The following is a 26760-nucleotide window of genomic DNA, read 5'->3' on the forward strand; positions in this document are numbered from 1 at the left end:
AGTTCCCGGCGGAGCGCGGCCCCAGCGCGGCTTGGCTCCGCTGTGCTCTCGCGGGGCCCGCTCGCCCCCGCGCCCGGCCATGGCGCGCTGAGCGCCGCGGAGCCGCCAGCCCGGGGCCGGCCGGGGCAGCCGGCAGGACGGAGCCGGCAGGACGGAGCGGGCCCGGCGGGCGGGACGGCGCTCGGCCTGCGCCGGGCGGGCGCGGCGGGCGGCGGCGGCGGCGGGCGGAGGCGCCATGGAGCCGGCGGAGGTGAAGGACCGCATCCTGGAGAACATCTCCCTCTCCGTCAAGAAGGTGGGAGCGGGAGCACGGCGAGGGCTGCGGACATCGACCCGCGGTGGTGAAAGGACTGGGCCTGGGGACACCCCTGGGCTGCGGGGGTTGGGGACAGCCCTGGGGACACCCCTGGGCTGTGAGGGTTGGGGACAGCCCTGGGGACACCCCTGGGCTGTGGGGGCTGGGGACAGCCCTGGGGAGCCCCAGTGTCGGGGCTGCAGAATTGGGGACAGCCCTGGGGAACCCCAATGCCGGGGCTGCGGAACTGGGGACTGCCCTGGGGACCCCGCTCTGCAATCACTCTGGGCCTGGAGACGTCCATGGGGCCCCCCCTCAGCTGGTGCTGGGGGCAGCTCTGGGACCCCGTACTGTCCTGTGGCTGAGGGTGGGGCTGTGGGCCTGGGGGCTCCCCTCTGCCCTGGGGTGCCCGTGGGGGCTGTGTCTGCAGAGGTGCAGGGCTGGGGGACACTCCTGGGGAGCCCCCAGGCACACACCACTGCCATGGGTGTAGGGTTGAAGGACGGGTCCCTATGGACCTTCTGCCTGAGGCATGGGGCTGGGGGACAATCCTGCAGACCCCCACAGCCAAGAAACATTCCAGGGATACTGATGGACTCTGGGACAGGAGCGTGGGGTCAAGGGCACTCAGCATCCCCTTTGCCCGAGGTGGACACTTTTGGGAGTGTCCTTGGAGACCCCCTGTGCTGAGGGTATGAGGTTGGACACAGCTCTTCTGGTGGTGGGAGTGGCACATCTGGGATGTGGAGTCACCCTGCCAAAGGGACACTGCCCGAGTCACCCACAGGATCCTCTGTTTTAGCTGGCTGGGATATACTGGGATTCTCCTGCCTGGGATTCCCCGTTTCAAAGGACAGGATTGGGGGGACCCTTTTTCCTGGGGATCTCTTCAGGAGGGATTTGGAGTCCAGCCTAAAACCATCTTTGTAAAGGCTCTCCCTCCAGCCAGGCATATCCTGTGGGGGGCACAGGATAGAGGGGCAGGACCTGGGACATTCTCCCCATGGACACAGGAAATGTGTGGTTCATTCCTGTGCCCTGCTCTGTGCCCTCAAAGCAGTGCTCTGAACATGTGTCCTCTCACCTTCTCCTTGCCCCTTGTTTCTCCTTGGATGGTTCCTTAAAGTCCATCCTGTGGTGGAAACATCCGTGAGCCAGCGCAGAGGGGACCGGGATGCTGAAATCTTTGGGAAGGCCAAAGGAGAGAGTTGTAAGGACATGCTGGAATTTTTGGTTTGGCCCACACATGAGCTCCAACCAACCTTGAAAAAGAACCCCTGCTCCATTTGAGGAGGCAACAGGAGTTTCATTTGTGTTTGTCCCAAGCTTTGGGGCAAAGGCTGTCTGGACTTGCTGTTGTTTCTCCAGTTGTTGGGTTTCCTCTGCCTTATGGAATAGGAGTTTTCCTGTGCTCTGCAGTGTGTCCTGACACAGATTCATCCATGAAAACTTGTTTTATGAAGACCAGCACGAGCAAATTCCTGGTGCTATTAAGAAAGGGATGGCTGGACACTGCCTCTGGGGTGTAGGATGGATGTACAAATCTCTCCCAGCTTTTTTCTTCCATGGATGACTCTGACCTCTGGTCTCTTGCCTTTTTATCCTCTGAAAATTAAGGATAATCTTATATCTATCTGGAAATCAGTGGATGTTCAGCCTGCTCTGAGTTGTCACAATGGTCTGCAATGCTTCTGCCTCAGTTTCCCTGTATATATAAGGAATACAACTTCCCACACAGAATTGGTTGGATCTAATTCATTTGCATTCACAAAATCCTTGGAAGATCACGTTTGGAAATGCTCAAAAATCAACATGTTTATTTTAATTACTGGTGTGATTGAAGAGGACTCTTTAGCTCCAGCTCTGCCAGCACACCTTGGCCTGCCCAATCCCTGTCAACTCCTGTCTTGGTCCAGCAGTGAAACTTTTGGGATTTTCTAATCCTGCCTGTTCATCCAAAACTCAGGGAAGTGTAGGAGCCTGCTTCAGGCTGATGGATTAATTTCTACCATCCCAGTGAAACCAAACTCAGGCCGTGGTGAAATTCGACCCTGCTTTTTACCCCCAGGATGCAGTTCTTCTTCCTCTGGGAAATCACTACGGAGCTGCTAATTTTTCCTGATGCTTACCTCTCCCACTTCAGCCTGAAATCCCTGACCCTCTTTTTCCCTGTGAGTGGCAAGAGTAAAGTACTAGGTTAAGGGAGCAAGTGGCTTTGTGCTGGGAAATCCTACTCTCCGTCATCCTCGTCTTGAGTAACTCCTTGGCACTGGAATCGTGTCATGGGGCTTGGAGGAGTTTTCCAAGCATCCTGCCTCTGATTTCAGAAGCTTCCTCACAGTGTGGGTTGCTCACTCCTTACTTTCACCAGGGCTGCAGGTGTGCAGTGGAGGATTTGGATGTGTCTATGGGGATGGTGGGGGTTTTCTTTTCCCAGCTGCAGACCCAAAGGGGGGTAAACCATGCCTTATTTTCATGGAGCTGCCCAGGGAAGAGCACCTTGTGCTCAGCAGCCTTGGATGGGGAAGGAGAGGAGCAGCAGCACAGCTCTGGGAAGGGTTTGATGCTCAGGGCTGGGACTGTAGCTGGCTGTGATTGCAGTTTTTGCTGGATTTTATGGGTGGGGGATTGGTGCATGTTGGAACCCTGGCTACTGAGAATTTTAGATTTTCTGTGCTGACAGGCACTGATCCCTAAGAGAACACTGCATTTGACTTGAGGTTGTGGAGAAGGCTTCTAAAATTGTATGATAGAACTGGGATTATGAGTGTGTGGGTTCTGTACCAATCCACAGCAAAAAAAATGCTTTGATTCCAAGCAAATCCCTCAAACCTCAGTGAACAGGTCAGTTTCTCTTACTTTCCTGGAAAGACTTGAGGGATGGAGCACAGATTGAAAAGTGGCAAATGTGCTTGGAGAGGGTAATTCCAACCTGTGGGGTTCTCTGTGTGGTTCCCAGGTACCGGGGGGAAGATCAGTGGTAGCTCTGCTGTGGATTTCAGAGGTGTGAGGTTGGAGGTGTGAAGTCAGCCTCCACTGAAGAAAGTGAGGCAAAACACCCAACTTAGACAAAATAAGCTTCTCTAACCAGAGACATGTCAGGAAGTTTCTGCTTTTGGCTTCAGGAGAGGCTGGGAAAGCTCAGCACTGGGGAGCTGGGTCCCTGCTTCATTTCCAAGGGAATTGGGAGCATGGTTTTGATTTCCCATCTACAGCTTGTCCTCTGTGTCCTCCCTGGGAACTGTAGATTAATTCACAGTGTGATGCTTTCTGCACACATGGACAGTATTGTGACTGTTTAATTTCCCTTTTCCCACTCAGTTCCCCTTCTGCTAAGAGGGCTGTGCTCCAGCTCAAATTACTGCATAGATTGCTGCCTAACCCTTGTTTTTTGTGAAGATTTAGGGCTTTATTGGGGCAGAAGGCTGGGGATGGGCATGTTATGGCTCAGTGTGCAGGCTCTTGTTCACTCGTGCTTGTTTCCTTCTAGGAGATGCTGCTGTGAGGGCAGCTTCCTGGTGCTGCCCAGGTGAGCTCTATACCAGAAATGCCAACAAGTTCAAATCCATCCTTGGCCAAGCATCTCCTGGTAGCCAGGAGCTGTCACAAGTTCCCTGGTCCATGAAGCTGGTGGTTTTTCTTTTGGGTTTCCCTGGATATTCCCTAGGCTCAGGATGGGTTTAGTCTCTCCTACCTGGCATTAGGTGGTGAAAATGCAGTCCTTAAACAGTGTTATTGTTGACAATTCCAGGAGCTGAATCTAAAATCAGAAAAGAGGTTAGAATCCCAGATTTTGGGACTCCTCTCTGGTTTTCAGGCCGTTCTGCTGCCATTGAAGGACACACATTGCCATGAACTCTGGAGCAGCTGATCCTTGGTGCATGTCAATCAGGTGGAGCAGTGGTTTTTGCTGACATTGCAGGAGTTCTTGCCAGAAGCTCTGGCTCTGCTCTATTTCTGCATGACTTTGGGAAGGTTTCCACTGCCCTCACAGCAAGTTAATGCTGAGCCTTTGCTGCCTGTTTCCAGGTTGGATTTTTAGCCCTGTACCTTTGAAATGCCTTTGCAGTCTCCTAAGCTGCTGAGCTCTGCCTTGTGACACCTCTGCTTCTCCTGCACGCTGAGGGAGGGTGGGTTTGGACATGGCTTGGAGCCCCTGTGTCCTGAGAGGAGCAGGGAGTGCTGGAGTGGAGCATCCCTACACAAACCACGTAGGGAATGTGCTCATCTCTGCCTGGCTGCATTTATTTAGCCCAGCACAGAGGCAGCAGCTCTGAAGATGTGAAAACAGCCAAACAGTCTCTTGCCTTCTGCTCCTTTTTGAGAGGCACCTCTCTGGCTCAAAGACCCACAGGGTCTATCTGTGCCAGGGTCTTTCCTCTCCTTTTCTCACATCTCCCCAGGCCACATCTATTGCTGCTGCAGGTTCCACATGAAGAGGGTAGTCCTGCATGTTCCTTTGCCATGTGTACCAGGTTTGCCAGCTGCCAAAAGCCTGTGGGTGAAGTAGCAGCAATCTCATGGAGCTCCTGAGTTGTCCATGAAGACAAGACACAGGGGTCACTCAGGTGCTTTCAGCAAGTCCACAGGTGTGTCTTGGTGGGCCTCCATGGGCTTTGTCTCTGTGGTGCTGTGGTTCTGCTCTCATCACAGCTGTGTATTGCTTGGGTTGCTTGAGTATTTCAAGGTTTATCTCTTTAGAAATTCCTCTTGTCTCATCCCAGTGATCAGGAAACTTCCCTGCCTGGTCATCCAGGAGCCACTCAGGTGGTCACACTCACACCACCACAGGGCTGGTGGTGATCCAGAGTTTGTCATCCACAATTTCAAGGGGATTGGGTTCTGCAGGTACCTAAACTGATGTTTGTCCTCCATAACACCCAAAATCAGCTCTGGAGCTGAGGGTGGACAAGCCTGTGATAACATTTTGGGAATTAAAAAATCCCATTTGTTCTCCTCTCTCTAGCACAAAGCGTTTTGCTGGGGGAGCAGCTGGTTTAGGAGGGAGAACTTGGCCGTGGTTTTCCCAAGGAGCTAAAGGAAAGCCTCCAAGCCTCTCTGCTTCTGATTGCACAATTTTGGTGGCTGTTGAGTGATTTCAGCTTTCCCCACTTCTGGTGAACTGGTCCAAGAGGTGTAACTGAATTAAGCAGGGGCTGGAGGCCGTGGGTGATGGGGAGGGGCTCAGAGCCACGGGACCCGGCGTGTGAGGGAGCAGCAGCTCCCTGAAGAGCAGCACTTGGCTTGTGTTTGCCACTGGACTTGGGTTTTTTCCCCATAAAATCTATTTTTTCTGTTATGCTGAGCATGTGACCTTCCCACCTGCCTTTGGTTAGCTCAGGGGCTCTGTTCTGCTGCAGCCAATTCTGTGCTCAGCCCCTGCTCTGCTCGCTGTGACAGAGGACCAGGATGCTCCCTAAAAATTCCCACTGGAAAAAAACCTATCCTTGTCTGAATCACACATGTGTCCAGCCTGCTGCAGGCTTTCCTGCTTAGAAATAGTGAAGGAAAGCCCCAGAAAAGCCTTGGGAGGAGTGTGGGCTGAGAAGTGTATGTGTCCCAGGAGGTGACAATCTTGCTGGCATTGGATTGGGAATGGTTCAAAACTCAGTGTTTCCAGCAAGGAGCAACTTTGCTGTGGATTTCAGCTTCACCTGAGTGAGGCTCCTGTCTCTCCACATCTCCAGTGGCACTCGTGGCATCTTCCAGGTGCTGATACTCTGAATGTGCCTGGTGTGTTTTTTCTGGAAAAACCCCCAAGATCCAAGCAAGATGCACAAAGTAGGAAGCTGGGCACTGAAGCCAGTGCTGGTTCATAGGGAGTGTTGAGTCAGATCACGTGTGTGACCTCCAAAATGTCCTGCTAGAAGCTGGAGTTTTAGGGCTTTGTGTTATGCAAGTGCATGAGAAAGACTAGCGCCCCTGCCATGGCATTCAGCGTGCTTTTATGGATGGTATGGAAAACCAGGAGTTTTCCATGCACAGGAGTTCAGCCTCCTCTCTATCCATTTGCCATTGCATGTCTGTACCCCCTGAGCAGGTGTGAAAGTGAGTTCTGAGGTGTCTGTCCTGGCCCTTCCCATGTGTCTTCCCTTGGCACTGAGCTGTCATTGCTGGGGACAACGTCAGTTGCTGTTTCTTGTGCTCCCTGGAGCTCCAGGATTGTTTCTGAGGGTGCTCAGCTCTTCCAGGTGGGGAAAACCCCTCTCCTCAGTGCATGTGCTGTGGGTGGGAATGAGGGTTTTGAAGCACCTTTCCAATCCCAGTCAAGGAGCTGAGGAATGCAAAGGGTGTTTGTTGTTCTTCCGCCGTGTTTGTCCTGCCAGGGAAATACCAAGCAGAACAAGTGAAATGGAATTGATGTTGGAAAGCTGCTGTGAAACATCTGCAGGGCAGATTTACAGAGGGGAGATGTGGACTCAGTTGGGTTGAGGCCAGCCCTGAACAGGTCAGGAGACTATTTCAGTATTCCAGGGAGGTTTTAGAATTACTGAAGGGATTTCACAACCACCACAACACTGATTAGATTTGGGAATGGGCTTTCCAGAACACCTCCCTGATTGTTGCAAGGGAAGCCAACAAATACAGGAGCTCTGCAGATCAGCCTGGAAATCTCCACACTCATTGAGAACCACTGCAGTAATAGGTTATAAAATTGTGCAAGGAAGAGCCTCTCTCATGCGTGCCAGCGTTGGGGTGGGGTGTGTCACTGCTAGAAAAATGAACTTGTGATTGATAAACAGCAATTAAATCCTCCTCCTCCTCCTCAGTGGGGATGAGGTGTGGGTGTTTCCCAGTGGCAGCCAGGTCTCTGTTCCTGTTGGACAAACTCCCTTGTGCTCCAGCTCTCTCAGGTGTGTTCAGCCTGTGGCCGGGCTGTTGTGGCTGGGCTGTTGTGGCTGGGCTGTTGTGGCTGGGCTGTTGTGGCTGGGCTGTTGTTGCTGGGCTGTTGTGGCCGGGCTGTTGTGGCCGGGCTGTTGTGGCTGGGCTGTTGTGGCCGGGCTGTTGTTGCTGGGCTGTTGTTGCTGGGCTGTTGTGGCCGGGCTGTTGTTGCTGGGCTGTTGTTGCTGGGCTGTTGTGGCCGGGCTGTTGTTGCTGGGCTGTTGTTGCCCTCTCCCTGAGCAGGTTCTGTCCCAGGAGCCCTGGTGCTCAGACCTGGCTGGGGCTGCAGAGTGGTCCTGGTGGCTGCATGGCTGGGATGCTTTCTGCATGCCAGCAGGGCTTCTTTTGGCCACAGGAATGTCTATAAATAGCCCTGGGTCAGGGCTCCAGGCATTGCTGTGCCCCTCAGGAGCATGAGTTCTCCATCTGAGCCAGCCATCAGCCCTTCCTTCTGGATTTGGGGCACAGAGGAGATGAGGGGAAGAGCATCTCTCCAGAAATGCAGAGATGGTGTTTTTAGCCCAATTATTTGCCTCCTTCCTGATCTCCCTGGCTCCAGCCCTGCTCACTGCCCAGCTGTGTCAGGGAGCTGCTTTGTGGATGCCTCATGAAGTTGGTCACCACCTCCCAGACAGGTCTGACTGCAGGAGGAGAGGCTGCTTCAATTATCTGTGTGTGTTTTATAATGACTTACAGGAGACTCCATATAAACACTCTATAAAATGCCATTTTTGGGGCAGTGCCGCATCACCCATCGTGAGTGCTGGGATCATCCCTCATGATGCTCATGGTCGTAATTCCTACAAATTTTCAGCTAGGCATTGAATCTTTGAGAAACAGCACAGCTGGACTTTGTTCCCCAGCTGGGAAAGCTGTTTCATCCAAACTTTTCTCCGTGTGTCTTCACCCTTCTTCCCAAGCCAGAAACACCTCCCCATCAGCTTTTGCAAGGCTTTCCCCACCCTGGCTGGAGGGATCACTCCACCCAGGAGATCCCAAGGCTTGCTGTGTCTTGTTTCCTCCCTGGTCAGGGTGGCTGGGCAGGGATTCACCTGGCTGGTCTCTGGTGGGAATTGTGCTCCAGTGAGCTGTGCCTGCCCTTGGCTGGGTGCTGGAAGCCTTTGGCCACGTTTATTTTGGAGGGATGCTGGGAGTGGCACCATCCCTGGGTGCAGTGCTGTGTGGGAGCTGTGCACTGGCTGCAGGAAGGAGCATGACAAAGTTCTGAGTTATTTTGGGAGAAAGGAGGAAAGAAAAAAGAGGAAATACTTCTATTTCCTCATCTCTTTTGCTGCCCAGGCTTGGAATGTCTCTGTCACGAGGAATTCCTCCGGTCAGAGGCACAGACAGGCTCCAAGTTCCCTCCAAACTGACCTTCCCAAGCTGTGTCTCATTTTTTTCAGTGGTGAGCTAACGAAATGCCTCATTTATTCTTGTTCCTCCCAGCTCGTCCCCACAGCTGCATTTCCCCAATCCAGCACAGAGCCTGCAGAAACACCCAGAACCTCCTCCAAGGGTGCCCCAGCTCCCTGCAGAACCCACAGCCTGGCAGGGACAAGGTGGGAGTTTCTGCCTTCAAGTGCTGGCTCATGTCCTGAGAGAGATCTTTGCCTCTGACCCAAATTTCCCAAAAATGGGATATTTTAGTGTCCAGCTCTTGGACATCATCCCCATGACTCCATCTATCCATCACCTGAGGGATATGGCTCTAAATTACAGGTTTGTTTCTTCTTCTGATGTCCTTGCTGCAGCTTCAAACACTGGCTGCAAGTACCCCCTGAATTTTTCTTCAATAATGGTATTTTAGGGCATTTTCTTCTCTGCTTCAGTCTGGGCTGCCTATGAATAGTGGGAATCTTCTGGAAAAGCTTCCTCCCAAAAATGGATAGGAGCTGTTGAGCTGAAATGCTCCAGGTCTCACCTGGGTGTTGTGAAAGCCCCTGAGGATCTCCAGAACACCCACAGGTGCCTCTGCAATCCTGGTTGTGCATCTGCTTCCCCAGGGGACTCACCTGCTGAGACAGGGACAGGGACAGGCAGAGCAGGGCTGTGCCATCATCAGGGGAGCTCTGGCTGCCATTCTCCAGGCTCAGCAGTTTTCTCTCACCTAAGGGCTGGGACCAGCTCCGTGCAGGAACATGCCTGGCTCTGCCATCTTACCTAAGAGCTCCAGAGGTGTTGGAACCCAGGACACTCCTCTGGCTGCCCTGGAGGACTCCAGACCCTGGCAGAGGGCTCAGAGACCTTGGCATGGAGTCAGAGACACCTGAGCCTTCGATTTTAGCCCATGGAAACAATTCCCAACTTTGTGTGAAGAGTTACAAGCCACAAGGGTTTGAGTAGAATGATAGTGAATTTATCACAGGGTGGAAAAGTAGAACTTTGGGGTTTTGGAATGGGGGTTCAAGAGGCAAGATGGAGGGATCTGGGCATGTTTTGTCTTTCTCCTTCTCCTTCTTGTCCTCCATCTTTTGCTGTGATGGTGGCACTTTTGGATTGGTTTAGAGACAAACTGTCTAACATAGGTGACAGTTATTGGAATATTATTGTAAATAAAGTACACATAGTTTTTATTATAAAAAGATAACACTGCCCCGAAGGCAGTCAGTGTGCCACAACCTGACCTGCTGGACAGACCTTGAAAGAGAATGTTATAGATAAGAAAAAATAAACAACCTTGAAAAGCAGAACCTACACATCTCGGCTTCTTGTTCGGTCTTGGGGCTGGAAAAAAGACTTTCAAACACCTTGGGGTCATCTCATCACAGAGGGGTTCAAGGTCTTTGGGCCAGGAGGATGTTGGAGCTCGATATGTTCGTACTCCTAGGAGTGTTCCCAGGGGCCCTGAGCTGTTCTCTGACCCCTGGGTAACTGCACATCAAGAATGAGTGATTTTTCCAAAAGGAGCTTCTTAGTAATAATTCTGGAGGAAAAACCTGTTTTGGGGGACAGGTCAGATTTGACAAGCACAGTAATGTCAAGTTTTTGGCTTTTACACATCTGTCATCTAGTGAGGGTTGGCAAAGACGTGTCATGTCACTAAAATAACATAGATATTGTCTCTAATATTGTTATGGCTCAGCTGAGCTGTTCTTGCACACTGCCAGCAAACAGCCATGGCCTGTCCAGCTGAGATTACATCCCAGGAGAGTAATCTCCCTGCCTGGATGCCAAGGGTGTGTGAGACAGGACCTAAATAGATCCCTAAGCTCTGGGGGCAGGAGGAGGCCTGTGGGTCAGCTGGGAAGGGTTAGAGGATTTGGGTGCAAGGGGATTTCTAGGATTTCTAGCAAAAGCAAGGAGAGGCCTCATCCATGTCAGACCCAGAAACAGAGCAGAGCTGGGGTTTATTTCTGCTCTGAACCACTTTGTGGTGGCTGCAGAGGAACCACCAGACCCTGCTGTAGTGTTGGCTGGGAGGGAAGAGTCTGCTCACCATTGGGGAACTTGGTTGTGCAGCCACCACAGCACTGCTGGGCTGTGAGATGTGGGGACCCTGGGCAAGGTTCTCCTGTAGCTACTGCCTTTAGGGTCCTCTCAAAACATCAGCTACACCCCCTAAGTAAAACCTGCAACAGGGTTTAGCAAGCTGAGATATCACAAAAATCTGTTCAGTGCTGGATATGAGCGCTTTGGCACCTCCACCTGCTCCTCATGGGCTGGAGAAGGGCATTTCAGCCATCCCATCTCTTCTTTTTGCAGCTGCAGAGCTACTTTGCTGCCTGTGAAGATGAGACACCGGCCATCAGAAACCATGACAAGGTCCTGCAGCGGCTCTGTGAACACCTGGACCACGCTCTGCTCTACGGGTGAGCCTGGAGCCCAGCTCTGGGGTGCTGCTTTCCCCATGGAAAAAGCCTGCTGTGGTATTTTTGGGGTCCCCCATCATGGGGAGGAAAGATGAATCTGACTCCATGTTCTTAGAATGCTTCTATTCTATTCTATTCTATTCTATTCTATTCTATTCTATTCTATTCTATTATTATATATACTAAAACTCTACTAAAGAATACAGAAAGGATACTTACAGAAGGCTTAACAAGATAGTAATGAAAAACTCATGACCCTCTCCAGAGTCCCGACACAGCCTGACCATGATTGGTCATTAAGTTAAAACAATTCACATGAAACCAATCAAACAAGCACCTGTTGGATAAACAGTCTCCAAACCACATTCCACAGCAGCAAAACACAGCAGAAGCAAATGAGATAATATTGTTTTCCTTTTTCTCTGAGGCTTCTCAGCTTCCCAGGAGAAGAATCCTGAGCAAGGGGATTTTTCCAGAAAATATGACAGTGACACCTCAGCATGGGGAAAGCATCTAGGCAGGCATTGGAGTGGAGCTTTTGCTTCATTTTCCTCTGGGATTTTTCTTCCTGCAGACTGCAAGATCTCTCCTCGGGGTACTGGGTGCTGGTGGTTCACTTCACGCGCCGGGAAGCCATCAAACAGATCGAAGTGCTGCAGCACGTGGCCACCAACCTGGGACGCAGTGAGTATTCATTCAGTGTCCCCAGCTCTCGCTTTGGGGACCCCTGGGGAGGCCCAGGTTGTGCTGAGGAGTTGGGGCTGCTGGTGGATCGAGGGAGCCACTGGGATCCAGGTCCCAGGCAAAGGAATTGCAGAATCATTAAAGTTGGAAAGGACCTCTGAGACTGAGTCCTACCATTAGCCCAGCACTGCCATGTCCACCACCAAGCCACATCCCCAAGTGCCACATCCACACGTAGTTTGAACCTTTCCAGGGATGCTGATTCCACTGCTTCCCTGGCAGCCTGTGCCAAGGAGGTGGGAGTGCTGCCATGACTGTCTGAGGTCTCTGGAAATAATGTCACTGTGCCTCAGGGTCGGGTGCTGAGGTGTAGCCTGGCTTCTGCTGCCCTGGAACCCAAGAGGCTGTGCCCTCAGGAAGGGCTCCAGACAGATGGGAGTCCTGTGTGGCCATGACCTCAGAAAGAGTTCCTGGCAGAGGGTAGCACTTGGGAAGGCTGGGAATCCTGCAGGGCCATGCCCTTGGGAAGGGTTCCTGGCAGATGGGAGTCCTGCAGGGCCATGCCCTTGGGAAGGGTTCCTGGCAGATGGGAGTCCTGCAGGGCCATGCCCTTGGGAAAGGTTCCTGGCAGATGGGAGTCCTGCAGGGCCATGCCCTTGGGAAAGGTTCCTGGCAGATGGGAGTCCTGCAGGGCCATGCCCTTGGGAAGGGTTCCTGGCAGATGGGAGTCCTGCAGGGCCATGCCCTTGGGAAAGGTTCCTGGCAGATGGGAGTCCTGCAGGGCTGTACCCTTGGGAAGGGTTCCTGGCAGATGGGAGTCCTGCAGGGCCATGCCCTTGGGAAGGGTTCCTGGCATGATGAGAGCATCCCCTCTCACCCCACATCTTGCTGTAGCAGTCATGTGTGTGATTCTGCATTTTCCCTGCTCCAAGCTGTCCATAGCAGATGTCTGGGACCATCGAGGCCACTTTTGATGCAAGACCATGCTCAGATCCTCTGTGCTTGCTAATCCAAACACCTGCCTTGTCCTGGGCCTGTGCTGGTGAGAGCAGAGCTGAGCACAGGCTCTACTGTCACCTCTGTCTGCACCAGAATTTGTGTCAAATCTCACCTGGGCTGATTGATGGCAATTCTCCCTCTGCCTCTCCCTTCTCCCAGCACTTCTGGCAGGGCTCCCATCTTGCTGGAGAGACACAGTTGTGTGGCTCCTTCTTCACCTGTCTCTCCCCAGTTTTACTCCAAATCATGAATCTCTCACTGGCATTTCCCCCCCCACCCTAATTTCCCTCACAGTTGCTCCCCTCAAATGATACGAATGAATGATCTGAGGGGTTTTAACTAATTCATGACTGTTTCTAGGCTTGTGTCCCTTCTCAGGTGTTTCCAGATAAATCTCTCTGCTGCTCTGTTTCCAGGCCGGGCCTGGCTATACCTTGCCCTCAATGAAAATTCCTTGGAGAGCTACTTGAGGCTGTTCCAGGAGAACCTCAGCCTGCTGCACAAGTATTATGTCAAGTGAGTATCCCAGCTCCTTCTTTGGGCAACGTTTGACATCCCTCCTGGTCAGAAGCCAGCCTGAGTTTGCCAGTGGGAGACAAACAGTTGATCAGGGTTTGTTTTTTTTCCTTGTGGGATTTATGTAGTCAATTTACAGGTCCTAGATGTGAACGCAGTGTCCTCTTATTTCTATGAGGCCCTGCAAGCATTTCTCCTAGTTCCTGCTTTTACCCTGCAGTCCCCTTTATATTTTTCCGTTATTTCCAAGGAGCTGCTGAGCTTCTGTCCAGGCACCCCAGCTTTGCTGGACACCTGGAAATGTAGCTGTAGCTCAGTTTGGGGACAACACACAGTGGCTGCCCACAGAGGCAAGGAGTGGGCTGCCAGCTCCAGAGCTGATCTATGGCAGCTCAGAGACGCCCCCAAAGAAACAGAAGGGCCCTTGTAGCTGCTCCTCCTCTTTCCCTCATCTGTAAAGCTCTTTTGTTCCTCCCTGTGGCAGGAACGCCCTGGTCTGCAGTCACGACCATCTGACCTTGTTCTTAACACTGGTGTCTGGACTGGAGTTCATCCGCTTTGACTTGGACCTGGTGAGTGTTTGATCTGTTCTTCCAGCTCTGGGAGAGTGGGAATGTGGAGCAGGGGAAGTCCAGGGTGGGACAGATCCCTCTGCTTGGTCCAGAGTGGACTTTCAGCTGAAAATGTGACGCTGATGATTTTGGGAAAGACTTCTTTAGGGATCCAGCAATGGGATTTATTCCTGTTGTTCAGTTCTTCACTGCTTGGAGGAGGAACAAGGCAGCTGCAGGGCAGATTGATGGGGATAAAGGAGCTGAGCTCTGCAAGTGTAGTACAAAACCCTGGTGTCCCTCCAGAAAACACAAATCCACTGGATAACCCTTGGTAAAACCACTGGGTTTCCTCTGAGATGGACACTGAGAAGGGACCTTTAAGGGGCAGTCCCACCGTGTTGGTGGGATGGCATTTCCCCCCAGCTGTGCCAGAAACAGTGACTGCAGCCTGACTCTGAGCACTCCCTGCCCTGCAGGATGCTCCATACCTGGATCTGGCCCCCTACATGCCGGATTACTACAAACCTCAGCACCTGCTGGACTTTGAGGAGCGCCTGCCCAGCTCCGTGCACGGCTCCGACAGCCTCTCCCTCAACTCCTTCAACTCTGTCACCTCCACCAACCTGGAATGGGACGACAGTGCCATTGCTCCATCCAGCGAGGGTCAGTGGGGTTTGGGCACAGTGTGGGCAGGGCTGTGTTCTTCCCACATCCCCTTCAGATAAGGCAGCAGATTTTAGACTGGAAGAGACCAGAGCAGGGACCCAGCAGCCAGGCTGGGAGTCTCTCCTGTCTTACATCCTTGGGAGACAGGACAAGGGGAATGGGTTTAACCTAAGAGTTTTAAACAAAAATATGGGGAATTTAGATTAGGTATTAGGAAGAAATCCTTCCCTGTGAGGGTGGGCAGGCCCTGGCATAGGGTGCCCAGAGAAGCTGTGGCTGCCCCTGGATCTCTGGAAGTGTCCAAGGCCAGATTGGATGGGGCTTGGAGCAGCCTGGGACAGGGGAAGGTGTCCCTGCCATGGCAGAGGGTGGCATTAGGTCAACTTGAAGGTCCCTTCCAACCCAAACCATTCTGTGCTGATTCTGTGCCTCAGACTGGGAGAGAAGGACATTCCCTGCAGGCACCCCAGGCCACATTCCCATCCTGGGGGTTTTAGCAGGAACTGGAGGCCTCTCCCCAGAGAGTAAAGGCCATGCCTGTGTCTGAATGTGGCTTCCAGGTCAGCAGGGACACAGGGCTGCAGGGGAGGTTTTAAACTGTTGGTTTGGCAGTCCAGAGAGCCACACGTGCTGGCCCTGGAGGGGAGTAGTTTCCAGAGTCTTCTCTGTGTCTTCAGTCTGGGAGAAAGGCAGCCAGTGGTCTCAGAGGTGTTGGTTTTTCCTCTTGATACATCTTGAGGAGCCTGATAAATTGTCCTACCCACCCCCTTATCCCCTCAGAGAGGCTGGGTGTTGTTCCTGATGAACTGGGCAGACAGTACCATGTGTGCACCATGAGTCTGCTGCAGCCAGAGCAGGGAGCTCCTGTCCTGCACCCACCACATTCACATCAAGCAGCAGCTCTGCTGATGCCGTTCCTAATCCCAAATGCATTGGTCCTGTCCTGGTTTTTATGTCAGTTTGAGAAAAAGGGATTGTGGAATAGAGTTGGAATGGAATGAACTGTTAGATGGATGCAGAGAATTTGGGTCTGAGCCCACACCCAGGTGGGTTTTCTCAAGACAAGGGTCACCAGGTGCCTTTTATGAGCAAGACAGAACCTGCAGGTGTTAAAGATGCTGAGAAGGAGCAGCCTGGGGTGGGCATTGGAGTTGTTTTAACAAAGGACTTGGAAGCATAGCACTGGTTTGGGCTCACCACATGTGCTCTCAGGAAAGGGTTTGATTTTAGGGACTTGCTCCTGCCAAATCTCCAGCATCTCAGGGAAGGTGGAGACAGCACAAGGAGCCTAGAAATAAAAATAATAGAGGAAGGTTCTCTGTCCCCAGAGGTTTGGCATAAGCAGTTGTGCTGCACCCCTGGGTTTGCATTCCTGCTCCTCCCTCAGCAGAGCATGGCTTGTGCCAGACATCTCCTGCCTGTCCCTAGCACTGGGTGTCCCCGGCCTTCTGGTGGATGGCTGCTTAAAGCTCAGGAGAAGAAGGCTTTGGAGTAGAGATCCAGGAGATTTTGGAGATGGATTTTGGGTTTGGCATCATCTCAGCCTATTCCATGTGTCCAGGCAGCGGCTGTGCTCTGTGTCTCAGTCTCCCCATGCACAGAGGGATTTGGTGCTGATGTAGGAATGTTGGACCAGGACCCAGGAGGGCAGGAATTGCTGCTGCTCCTCTGGTGTGGAGGAGTTTAACTTTTCCCTGTAACTATTACCCTGCTCATCATTTCAACAGGAGCATGTCTCTACCCTGAGAGTGTAGGTGGGACTGGGGATTGTAGGATCAGAGGACAAGTTTTCCCCTTTAATCAGATCCCTGGCTTTGCAAACATTCATGAGTCAAACATCACAGTATCTATGGGAGGTAAGGGTGAAGTGGGGAAACTGAGGCACAGAGAGATTAAATTGCTTCCCAGAGATGATCAAGCCCTAGGTGACACTGTTTATCTGCTTTAGCTTCCCAGCAGCTTGAATAATGGGGCCTTCAGCCTTCCCTGGTCCCCTTGTAGCTCCCATAACACTGGGTGTTCCAGAACGAACAACCACTAGTGCAGCTGGTTTCCATTCACATCCACATTCCCTATTTTCTCATGTGTTTCAGATACCAGTGGGCAATTGTTTTGTTTCTCCCCATTCCCATCTCCCTCCCCAAATCCCCTTCACACTCTCCCCTCTCCCCACTTCCCTCCCCACTACCTGTATTTCTAATCCTGAGTTTTATCCCTCATTCTTGTAGATTATGATTTTGGAGATGTCTTTCCAGCAATGCAGACCATGCCCAGCAGAGACTGGGAAGGTGGGACACGCTCATCTCTTACAGCATTTTTGTTTTCTGTCTGCATTGCTGCCCCCTGAGCTTGCTGCATGTTCCCATGTTTGTTTCTTTAACAACCAACTGCCCTGTCCTGATGGAATTCTGTACAGGCCCAAAATGTGGGATGTGCCAGCTGCCCTCATGCCATGGATTTCCTCTCTGGGGTAAAGCACACAGTGTGCTGACTGAAAAATTGATCCACTATCATTGGTTTCCTGAAAGCCCTGGAAAACAGCTGAACTAATTCTGCTGCCTTTAATTTTGGGCATTTTGCAGGGATTAATTTGGGAGGTTTTGTTTTCCCTGGACCATCCTGTCCTGTGTCAAAACTTCTCCCATGAAGCCACAATATCCAACACATGGGTCAGTTTGGGGTCACTACATTTGTTACTTTTATTAATTTTACCACTTTTTAAACCCACTTACCAGCTACCTCTGGCCTTTATGGCCAAGAGCACTTGCCCAGCTTAAAGGAATTTATTCTTCTTCCACATGCAGCCCCTGTGCATATCCTGCACTGGAGCAGCATCCTCTCTGCTTCACCCCCAGAGGAAACACTCCACGCTCCATCCTTTGCAGCTCGAAGCTGGATGGAGTTGATGGGACCACCTGAATATTTGGGGACTATTTGGGCAAATCTGCCTGAATTCCATGGGGATTGCTCTCAGGCTCTAACCAGCTCCCTCTTGCCTTCTTTCTTACCCCATGCACAGGGATGTCACAGAAGTGGTTTAAGCTGTCCCTGGAGGGTGCAAACCAGATTTCCAAACCCAGGGTGCAGGCAGCAGCTCCAGTGGGGGTGTTGGGTAGAAGCTGAAGCCCAGGGATGCTGGGGGAAGGCAAATCCTTCTGGATTTGAGGATATAAAACCCAATTGACTTCCCTGGTGGAGCTCACACTGACTCTCCCTGTTCCAGGGCAGCATTTTCAGTGAGAACAAAGTGGAGTTTTGGAATCATCCATCACAAACTGCCTGGATTAGAGTTTTACAAGACGTTTCATTTTCCTCCTCAAATCCTACATCCCAAACCAGTCTGCCAGGGCTGTGGTTCTCTTCCCAAGGGGTCTTTTTAGCTGGCTGTGGAAAGGAATCAGAATCATGGAATGGTTTGGGTTGGAAGGGACCTTAAAGATCATTTCATTCCAATCCCTTGTCATGGGCAGGGACACCTTCCACTAGACCAGGAATGGTGCTGGAGAAGAGAAGGGCATGGATAACTTTCCTTTAACCATGATTTTGGATGGATAATAGATAATAATAGTCCAAGCATGACTCCTGCAGCCCTTCTCTGCTCTTTTTCCCTCTGAAGACTAACACGGGCCCAGCTGTTTGTGATCTGCCCTGTCTGTGCTGCCTGCTGAATGCTGTGTCCCCTCTCCAACACACTCCAGCCCCCACGTGTGTCTCATGTGAGCTGAGGAGAGCAGCCAGCTCTGTCAGGATTGCTGCTCCATGGGCAGGCTCTGTGTCTGCCCTTCCAGCTGAGCACGCACCTTCCCATGGCTGTGGCAGTGTTTGGGGTTCCCATGACCAGGGAAGAGATGAGGATCTGACTCCATATTTCAGAAGGCTTGATTTATTATTTTATTATATATATATTATATTAAAACTATACTAAAAGAATAGAAGAAAGGATTTCATCAGCAGGCTAGCTAAGAATAGAAAAAGAATGATAACAAAAGCTTGTGACTGATCGAGACAGTCCAGACAGCTGGACTGTGATTGGCCATTAATTAGAAACAACCACATGAGACCAATCACAGATGCACCTGTTGCATTCCACAGCAGCAGATAATCATTGTTTACATTTGTTCCTGATGCCTCTCAGCTTCTCAGGAGAAAAAAATCCTAAGGAAAAGATTTTTCATAAAACATGTCTGTGACACACGGCCACGGCAGGGGAGAAGCAGCAGCCTCATGGCTTGCTGTCACCTTGCTCAGCAGCAATGGCCCCAGGACCCCTCAGCACCTCCCTCAGACACCACCTCTGCTCTCCATCCGGCTGCTGGCTCCTGGGTGACTGAGCTGCTGTGTGCAGGCATTCTCTGAACTGCACAGGGGGTGCAGAGTCTCACACTGGCCTCGCTGTCCGTCCTCTCCGGGAGCTGCTGGCACTGCCAATGGCACGGTGCCCACACGGTGCCCCGAGCCCAGGCGCGTGGCTTGGCTCGGTCTGGCTGTGCCCAGGAGCCCGAGCCGGGGCTGATCCTCTCTCCCCCTGTCCTGCAGACGGGGACCTGACGGACACGCTGAGCTGCCCACGCTCGGAGCCCAACGGCAGCAGGGCCGCGGCGAGGAGCCCCACGCAGCAGCGCCACAACCCCTTCAACCAGGACAGGGCTGAGGCACCGTCCTCTGCTGACACCACGCCCGTGCACAGGGCAGAGGCCACCCCCGAGGGAACGGACCAGTCCGAGAGCTGCACGGAGCTGGAGGTCATCAGGTAGGGACACAGCTGCTGGCCTTGGAGAGTGGCAGATATTGGGGATGTGCCACCTCTTCTGTCCCAGTGAGGATGGTCTCTGTGCTGCAGCCTTTATTCACCCCGTGGGGCTGGGCTGGGTTCCTTGGGCTGATTCCACATCTGTCACTCTGGTTTTTTTAGATTTTCTAAGACTTCTGATGTTGACATTCTTGTAGCAAACTTTCTCACACGCTTTCTGTAAATAACTCATTGTTTTGCATTCCTTTATGGAAGAGGAGAAAGTTGATAGACTGTTAGTCTGTCCAGTGTCACTGGAGAGGTGGCACTGTCACCCTCCAATCCACTGTCACTCTTAAAAAACTATAAATGTTAGAGTCAGAAAATAAACTTCCCTTTTCTTTTCACCTTGAGAACAGCAGTGTGAGATTATGTTCTTTCGTGTCCTATAGCAACACACATCACCCCCTTTCCCTGCCAGTGTGTGTCAGAGGGCTCAGAGTAATCCATGAGCATTTATTTGGAGCTCTCTCCAGCTGGTGGCAGCTTTGCAGCAGCTCTGGGGCTTGGATCTTGTCTCCCATCCTGTTCCTCCTGTTTGTCAGTGAGCTGTGGCCAGACCTGTCATGGGAGATGCCTCTGCAGAGCTCCTGGCCGGGGTTTGGGTGTTTGACTCCTGCAGGGGAGATCCCCAAGGGATCCCTCAGAGCCCTCAATCCAGACAAAGAGCTCAAGGCTCTGTCTGCTCACACCCAGTGATGGGGACTCCCCAAACCCGCCCAGCAGGGCTGTGCTTGGGCAGAGGAGCTGGGTTTTACACATCATCCCACATGGGAGACACAGGGAAGGGGAGCCCTGGGCTCACTTCCCAAACAGGGGTGACCTGGTAGCAGTTTGGGTGCTGTGGGTGCCAGAACACTTGCACAGCACATCCTGGTGTGCTCCAACCTGCATCTCCCTCTCCTGGCAGGTGGGGACAGGGCATTGCCACCTCCAGAAACCTCCTCCCTTCCCAGCTTCTTGATCTCAACCAGGGATTTCTCCCACATCATTTCAGCACCATAACCATTTGTAATCCCTTTACAGCTGAAAGAAAGCCCAAGGTGCTGTGTCAGCAGTGACACCTCTTTTTGGGATAAGTAGGAGAAAGTGCCCATAGTTTGTCTCATGAAAACTGGCACAGAGAGGGGGGCTCTACATGGCTGCACACTGAGCAATGTTCCTGATCAGAAGGATTTCTCTGCAATGGGGAAAATTGCAAAGGAATGTTGTTGGAGCCCCGTGCTTATTGCAGAGTCTAAACAGGCACAGTGAGTGATGTTCTTCTCTCCCACAGGTTAGCCAAGAAGAAGAAGACGGGCAAGAAGAAGAAGGTGAAGCCTGAGGAGGCGGTGAACAGCCCAGCACCCGCAGCGCCCGAGGCCAGCGGGGACAGCGGCGTCAATGGGCTCAGCGACAGGGAGGAGCCACCGAGGGATGGGGAGGGGGACAGGGAGGAGCCGCCGAGGGACACGGACCGGGAGGAGCCGCCGAGGGACGGGAGCTCCGCTGCCCCCGGCGGGCCGGAGGAGGGCGGGGAGCGCGCTGCCCTTGGCCCGCTGGCCCTGCGCATCCCCGAGATGAAGGACACGTCCATGGAGAGCGTGGGGCAGCCCCTGAGCAAGGTCATGGACAGGCTCAACGGGCAGCTGGACCCCGGGGGCTGGAACGCCGCCCTGGAGCCCCCCGGGCAGCCCTTTCGGACCGGCACGCCAGGGGAGACCCCGGATGGATCGTCCTCTGGCGACTTTAGCGAGGGGATTTCAGCCCCCATGGACTTCTACCGATTTACCATCGAGAGTCCAAACGCTGCTGCACCAGGTGGTGGCCACCATGACCCTCCAGGGCCTGGCCAACCGCCACATGTTTCTGGTAGCCCTGAGGCTCCTGAAGAAGAAGAAAGCAGAGAGGGAGAAGCAGTTGGGGCAGTAGAGGAGTCTGAAAGGGCGAGTGATGAACCTCAGACTAGCCAGACAGAAACCACCAACCCGCAGGCTCTCTGTGAGCCCAAGAAGGAGCAGCCCAGCCCTTCCCTGAGCAGCGCTGAGGACTCTGGGGTGGAGGAGGGGCAGGGCAGCCCCTCGGAGCTGACCCATCCCTCTGAGTTCAGGTGAGGATGGTTTTGCTCAGCAGGGAGAGCGTCTTCGAAGCAATCATGAGCTCAAGTTGATGCCTTTCCCTTTGTCCTTGGTTTGAGGGCAAAGCCCATCCTTCTCCAGGATGAAGAGGAGGTGCAAAGGGTCAGGAAGAGAAGGCCTTGGGGAGCTAACAAGTGCCCAGATCATGGATATGTTCAACAAGGAAGGGGATTGCCCTTCCTGGACTCACCCAGCCTCACATCTATGTCCATCCTCTGCTGTCTCTCTCCACAGGGTGGATAACAACCATCTCCTCCTGCTGATGATCCACGTCTTTCGGGAGAACGAGGAGCAGCTGTTCAGGGTAGGGGGTCTCCATCAATTAAAGATCAGCTCTGTGCCTGCATCAGCCGAGAGCTGAGAGCTCCTTTCTTTCCATGCAGATGATCCGAATGAGCACAGGGCACATGGAGGGGAACCTGCAGCTGATCTACGTCCTGCTGACAGATTGCTACGTGTACCTGATCCGGAAAGGTATCGCATCCCCACAGCCTCTGGGCTCAGTCCTCTGGGCAGGAGGGAGGCTCCATGCACAGCCTGTCCATGGATTAGGCCATCATTGCCTTCACTGCCTGTTCCTTGAGTCCTGTGCTCACAGCAGGGAGCTCAGGTTGATTTGTCCCCCAGGAGCCCTGGGACACGTGTCCCGTGGCTCTGTGCTGCCTGGGCCATGGCTCGGTTCGCAGCTGCTGCTGCTGCAGAGGGGGTGCAGTGCCCCCCTTCACGTGGCTCTCTGTGTCTGTGCCAGGGGCAGCGGAGAAGCCGTACATGGTGGAGGAGGCCGTGTCCTACAACGAGCTGGATTACATCTCGGTGAGCCCAGCCAGGGGGGCAGCTCTCACCAGCCCAGGGGTGTGGGTGTGTTTGTGTCCATGGGCAGTGAACCTTTGAGACTGGGAGAGTTGGCAGTGATGCCCCTTCCAGTGCCACCTCTGTGGGTGCCCATGTCTTTGGGCAGCAGAGTGACCACTGACCCTCTCCCTGGGTCAGAAGCCCAGTCAGCCCAGTCAGCCTGGCTTCCCTAACCATTGCTGTGTGGCACAGGTTGGGCTGGATCAGCAGACAGTGACCCTGGTGTGCACCAACCGGAGGAAGCAGTTCCTGCTGGACACTGCCGACGTGGCTCTCACCGAGTGAGTGGGGAACTGAGCACGGAGCTCCGGGATTCTTGGACCTGGGGACAGTGGGAGACTCCAGAGACAGCCCTTCATGACAGTCCTGCCACCCGTGAGGGGGTTGGGGGCTGGTTTGATATCACTGGCTGAACCCAGCTGACAGCTGGAAATGCCTCAGGCATGGATAAAACCAAAGTATCTTCCCTGGATCAAGAGTTACTCCATCCCTCAGTCTGAGCTTTGGGACTCTGGGCAATGCAGACCACGTGTCACTTGTGTCACTTGGCATGAGTAGGGATGAGCTCCAAGGCATGTCCCAGGTCTCTGTGTGTGCTGGCAGTTCAGGGAGGTGACCATCAAGCCATACTGTGGTCTGTGCTGGGATCAGTGACCACCTCTGGGTGTCACCTGTCTCCTTTCTGGAGTTCAGGCTTTGCAGCCTCCCATCACCTTTGGTCTGTAGGTTGATTTTACAACTCTTTGGTCTGGAAGACCAGAGGGTCATGGTTAAAGGGAGCCCCTTGGGCACCAGGTGTATGAGGGAGATGAGGGGCTGTTTGCCTCAGCCTTGTCAGAGATCTCTGCCTCCCTCTCAGGTTCTTCCTGGTCTCCTTGAAGTCAGCCATGATCAAAGGGTGCCGGGAGCCCCCTTATCCCAGTATCCTCACAGATGCCACCATGGAGAAACTGGCACTTGCCAAGTTTGTGGCGCAGGAGTCCAAGTGCGAGGTGAGTTTGGGTATCACCACCAGCACTGCAGGTGACGAAGGCTCACAGGAGACTCCCTTGACTTCTCCTGGTTTCTACAGGCCTGCAACGTGGTTGTGCGTTTCTACGGCCTCGTTCACTGGGAGGACCCCATGGATGAGGCGCTGGGGCCCTCCGGCAGCAGCTGCTCCTCTGCAGAACACGCTGTCACCAAGGATGGCATCCTGCACTACAAGGCAGGCACCTCCTACCTGGGCAAGGAGCAGTGGAAGCCTTGCTTCGTGGTGCTCAGGTGGGCACTGGGGCTGTGGGGTAGGGCTGGGGTCAAACAGGGCTCTTGGGAGAAGGTGCTGGGAGCAGTTTGCTGCCCAAAAGCTGCCTGGGAGGTGGAGAGGACTCATCTTGCCACCTAAAGGGGCCAAGCCACTGGTTTGGTGGCTAAAGCCACAGATTGTGGGTGCCCAGCAGCAGGAATGTGACCCCACAGGGCTGCAGGGGTGGAGGGCAGGGCAGGGGTGGCTGTGGGACCAAAGGCAGGGGATACCAGAGCTGGGCTGACCCCAGTTCCTCCCTCTCTCATCTTCCCAAACGGCAGCAATGGGATCTTGTACCAGTACCCCGATCGCACGGACGTCACCCCTCTGCTCTCCATCAACATGGGGTGAGTGGCTGGTAGGACACAGAACCCAGACTCCATGGGGATCTGGGGAGCAGGAGCTACTTGGGATGTCCAGGAGGGGTTCCAGGCTGGATCATGGCCTGCTCCATGCAGCAGGAATCCCAGCTGCACCTGATTGGGGGCAGGTGCCCATTTGTTTTGGCTCTGGTGATGCCACTGGAAATGGGTTAATTTCCTTCCTTGGAAGGGGCCTTGGCCTCTGAAGGGTGATGCATCCCTCCAAGAGCCCTGCTGGGAGACCCACTGTGCTCAACTCCAGCTCTCCTGCAATGTGAAGAGCCTGGAGATGGTCCTTGGAGCAATCCCAGGGGATGTCACGGGTGGGGAATGAGTGTTTGTTGGGAACAGGAGTGAGGTGCTGCCCAGGGAGGGCAGTGAGAGGCCGTTCTCAGGCTCGTGCTGGCCCATCCATCCCGCTCACCTCCATCCTCCCCCTCTCTCCCAGCGGCGAGCAGTGCGGGGGATGCCGGCGTTCCAACACCACCGACCGGCCCCACTCCTTCCAGGTGATCCTGACGGACCGGCCCTCCCTGGAGCTGAGCGCCGACAACGAGGAGGACATGGCAGACTGGATGCAGTACTTCTGCCAGGCTGTCTCCAAAGGGGTGAGCTGGGGACAGGCCCCAAGCGTGGGTGCTTCGGCCCCCTCCTTTGCCCAGAGCCCCTTTGGCGCTGCTGAAGGGAGCAGGAATGTCTGTCAGGATGGAGCAGGCAGCTTTATCCTGAGCCAGGAGGGTTTCCCCACAGGGCACCCCATGGAGATGGGGCTCCTTCATGCCAGGTTTTACCCCCCTTCCCTACCCCACGCAGGTGATCCCCCAGGGTGTTGCCCCGACGCCGTGCGTTCCCTGCTGCCTGGTGCTGACAGATGAGAAGGCTTTCACGTGCCACGAGGACTGCCAGACCAGCTTCTTCCGCTCGCTGGGCACCGCGGAGCTGACCGATGTCACCGCTGTCTCCACGGAGGCTGGCAAGGAGTACTGCATCCTGGTGAGGGCAGGGCTCTGGGACCCGCTGGCCTGGGGCTGGGTGAGCACCCAGTGCTGACACCTGGCCTCTCTCTCGGTGTTTAGGAGTTTGCTCAGGACAGCAAGGAGTTCCTGCCCCCCTGGGTCCTTTATTTTAGTTGCACTACGGAACTGGAGAGGTTCCTGTCAGCACTGAACGTCGCATGGAGGAACATCTACCAGGTCAGCATATGGGGCTGCCTCACACTCTCATTAGTGAGGGAGAGCAGAGGGATGAATTTGTCCCTGGAGGATGAACCCAGCTTTCCCACAAAGGGCAGAAGAGCCAGGGAGCTCCTTTGGCTCCATATAATCGCAGGATGTGGGATTTAGAGGCTGGCAAGACAAGCCATGAGCACCCAGTGCTGGCAAGGGGAGTGGGAGGAATGTGGGTCAGCCCCACTGTTACCATATCCATGACACAGGCAGCCTGCCCATGTGGGTTTGAGGTGGTTTTACAGCGAGAGGGAGAAGTGACTCTGGTCTGTTCCCCTCCTGCCCCCCCACACCCGTGTTTCAGGTCGATCTCCAGCACAAGGCCATTCTGGATGCTGCTGTGAAGAAGAAATGTGAGGATGCCCAGAGCCTCATCGACAGCGCCTGGCAGCGCAGCGACAGCCTCTGCCGGGGCCGGGCCGAGCGGGACCCCTGGTGTTAACCCTGCCCAGGGGAGGACAGCTCACAGGGCCCATTTTTGGGGATCAGGGCCTGTATCTGGGCAGCTGGCACCCCAAACCCTCCTGCCATCGCTTGGTCTCCACCAGGGCCGTGCCTGCAGCGTGGACCCCGCGCTCTCCACCGAGCCAGGGACATCTGGCGTGGTTTGGGGAGCAGCCAGACGCTTCACCACCTGCACCTTCTTCCTTGTCCAGCTGCCACGGGGCAAAAAGTTTGCCTTTCACAGAATAATGTCCCAGTAGTAGTGAGGGAGAGGATGGGAGCAGGGTGGGCTGGGAAAAGCATCCCCGTTCTGGTGGGGAGCAGGACTGAGGACTTGTTCATTTTCGAACAGGGTCGGGGCGAGGTGGGAACACTCAGTCGCTACCGTGCATGTCTTGTTGCTCATACAATCACCGCTGTGTTGGGAGGAGTTGGCACCGCCCCGCCTCCTCCTCTTGGAGGGCTCGCCCAGGGCCTCCGGACTCCACTGAACCACTCTCAGCCTGTCCAGGAGATTTGAGGCTAAGGAAGAAGGAACAAGGCCAAATATTTGGCTTAAACATGGTTTTAGGAAATCTTAGCAGCCAGTTTGTGGTTTTAATGCTGACCCTGTGCACTGGGGGAGAAGAGATGGAGTCCCATGTTCTTCAGGTGTCCTGAGGGACATTGTCATGTGGCTGCCACCAAACACGGTCCCCATCTCCTCAGCTCACTGCATCTGAGGCCAGCGAGGACCCATCGCCACTTGCGCTCCACAACGAGCACTTTGGGGCACAAGCCCAGCTTTTAAATAATATTAATAACAATAATAATAACCCAGAGACCTTCTCATGTAATATAAGTTCACGGGGCCTTTTTCTGGGAGGAAACATACGTGACTGAATGTATATGTACATACATTTGCTTCCTTTCCCCCCTCCCCAAATAAATAGACCTTGGTAACTCAGCCTTGGTCCCCTGCCACATTCTGCCACTGGGGCTGCTGCTCCTCCTGCCTCCTGCTGTCACTTTGGAGCCTGTGGGATGGCTCTGGGCAGGCAGAAGGGGCGATTTGGATGAAAAGAGGGGAGGACATGCACCTCGAGCTCCTCAACAGCGTTTACCCTGTGATGGGACACGTTTGTGGCTTCAACTGGGAATTACCCATCAGGACACAGAGTCTTCATGCTTTGTCCTTGCTTTTCCCTGGATCCAGGAGATATTCCCTGTCCCCTGCATCCAGGAGACTTAGGCCAGTGTAGAAGAGAAAGAAACAGCCATAGGGCCAGCCCCCAGCATCA

At 53.7% G+C, this 26760-nt stretch overlaps 1 protein-coding gene across 2 annotated transcripts; it reads left to right on the plus strand.

Moving 5' to 3' along the window:
* Positions 1–26426, plus strand: PLEKHM2 (pleckstrin homology and RUN domain containing M2). 2 transcript variants are annotated; one of them, XM_030963651.1, is made up of 20 exons: positions 1–295; positions 10880–10986; positions 11561–11670; positions 13086–13185; positions 13670–13757; positions 14216–14402; positions 16634–16693; positions 18942–19155; positions 20471–21283; positions 21546–21615; positions 21695–21785; positions 22060–22124; positions 22356–22444; positions 23023–23155; positions 23236–23426; positions 23730–23795; positions 24259–24418; positions 24624–24803; positions 24887–25003; positions 25341–26426. In XM_030963651.1, exons 1-20 carry the CDS (start codon positions 236–238, stop codon positions 25476–25478), a joined length of 3039 nt encoding a protein of 1012 aa, XP_030819511.1. In that variant the 5' UTR covers positions 1–235; the 3' UTR covers positions 25479–26426. The 2 variants fall into 2 exon arrangements, with proteins under 2 accessions (XP_030819511.1, XP_030819512.1); XM_030963652.1 differs by lacking the exon at positions 16634–16693 and having other exon boundaries at positions 25341–25478.
* The last annotated feature ends 334 nt before the right edge of the window (positions 26427–26760 follow it).

The sequence above is a fragment of the Camarhynchus parvulus genome, chromosome 21, assembly GCF_901933205.1.
Source record: "Camarhynchus parvulus chromosome 21, STF_HiC, whole genome shotgun sequence".
NCBI classification, from domain to species: domain Eukaryota; kingdom Metazoa; phylum Chordata; class Aves; order Passeriformes; family Thraupidae; genus Camarhynchus; species Camarhynchus parvulus.

Excerpts from the sequence above, each read along its gene's own strand:
- PLEKHM2 (XM_030963651.1), top strand. The coding sequence starts at position 236 with ATGGAGCCGGCGGAGGTGAAGGACCGCATCCTGGAGAACATCTCCCTC. Across the intron at positions 10,987-11,560 it reads GACCACGCTCTGCTCTACGG|ACTGCAAGATCTCTCCTCGG; the intron begins GTGAGCCTGGAG and ends TTCTTCCTGCAG. Across the intron at positions 23,796-24,258 it reads CTGCTCTCCATCAACATGGG|CGGCGAGCAGTGCGGGGGAT; the intron begins GTGAGTGGCTGG and ends CCTCTCTCCCAG.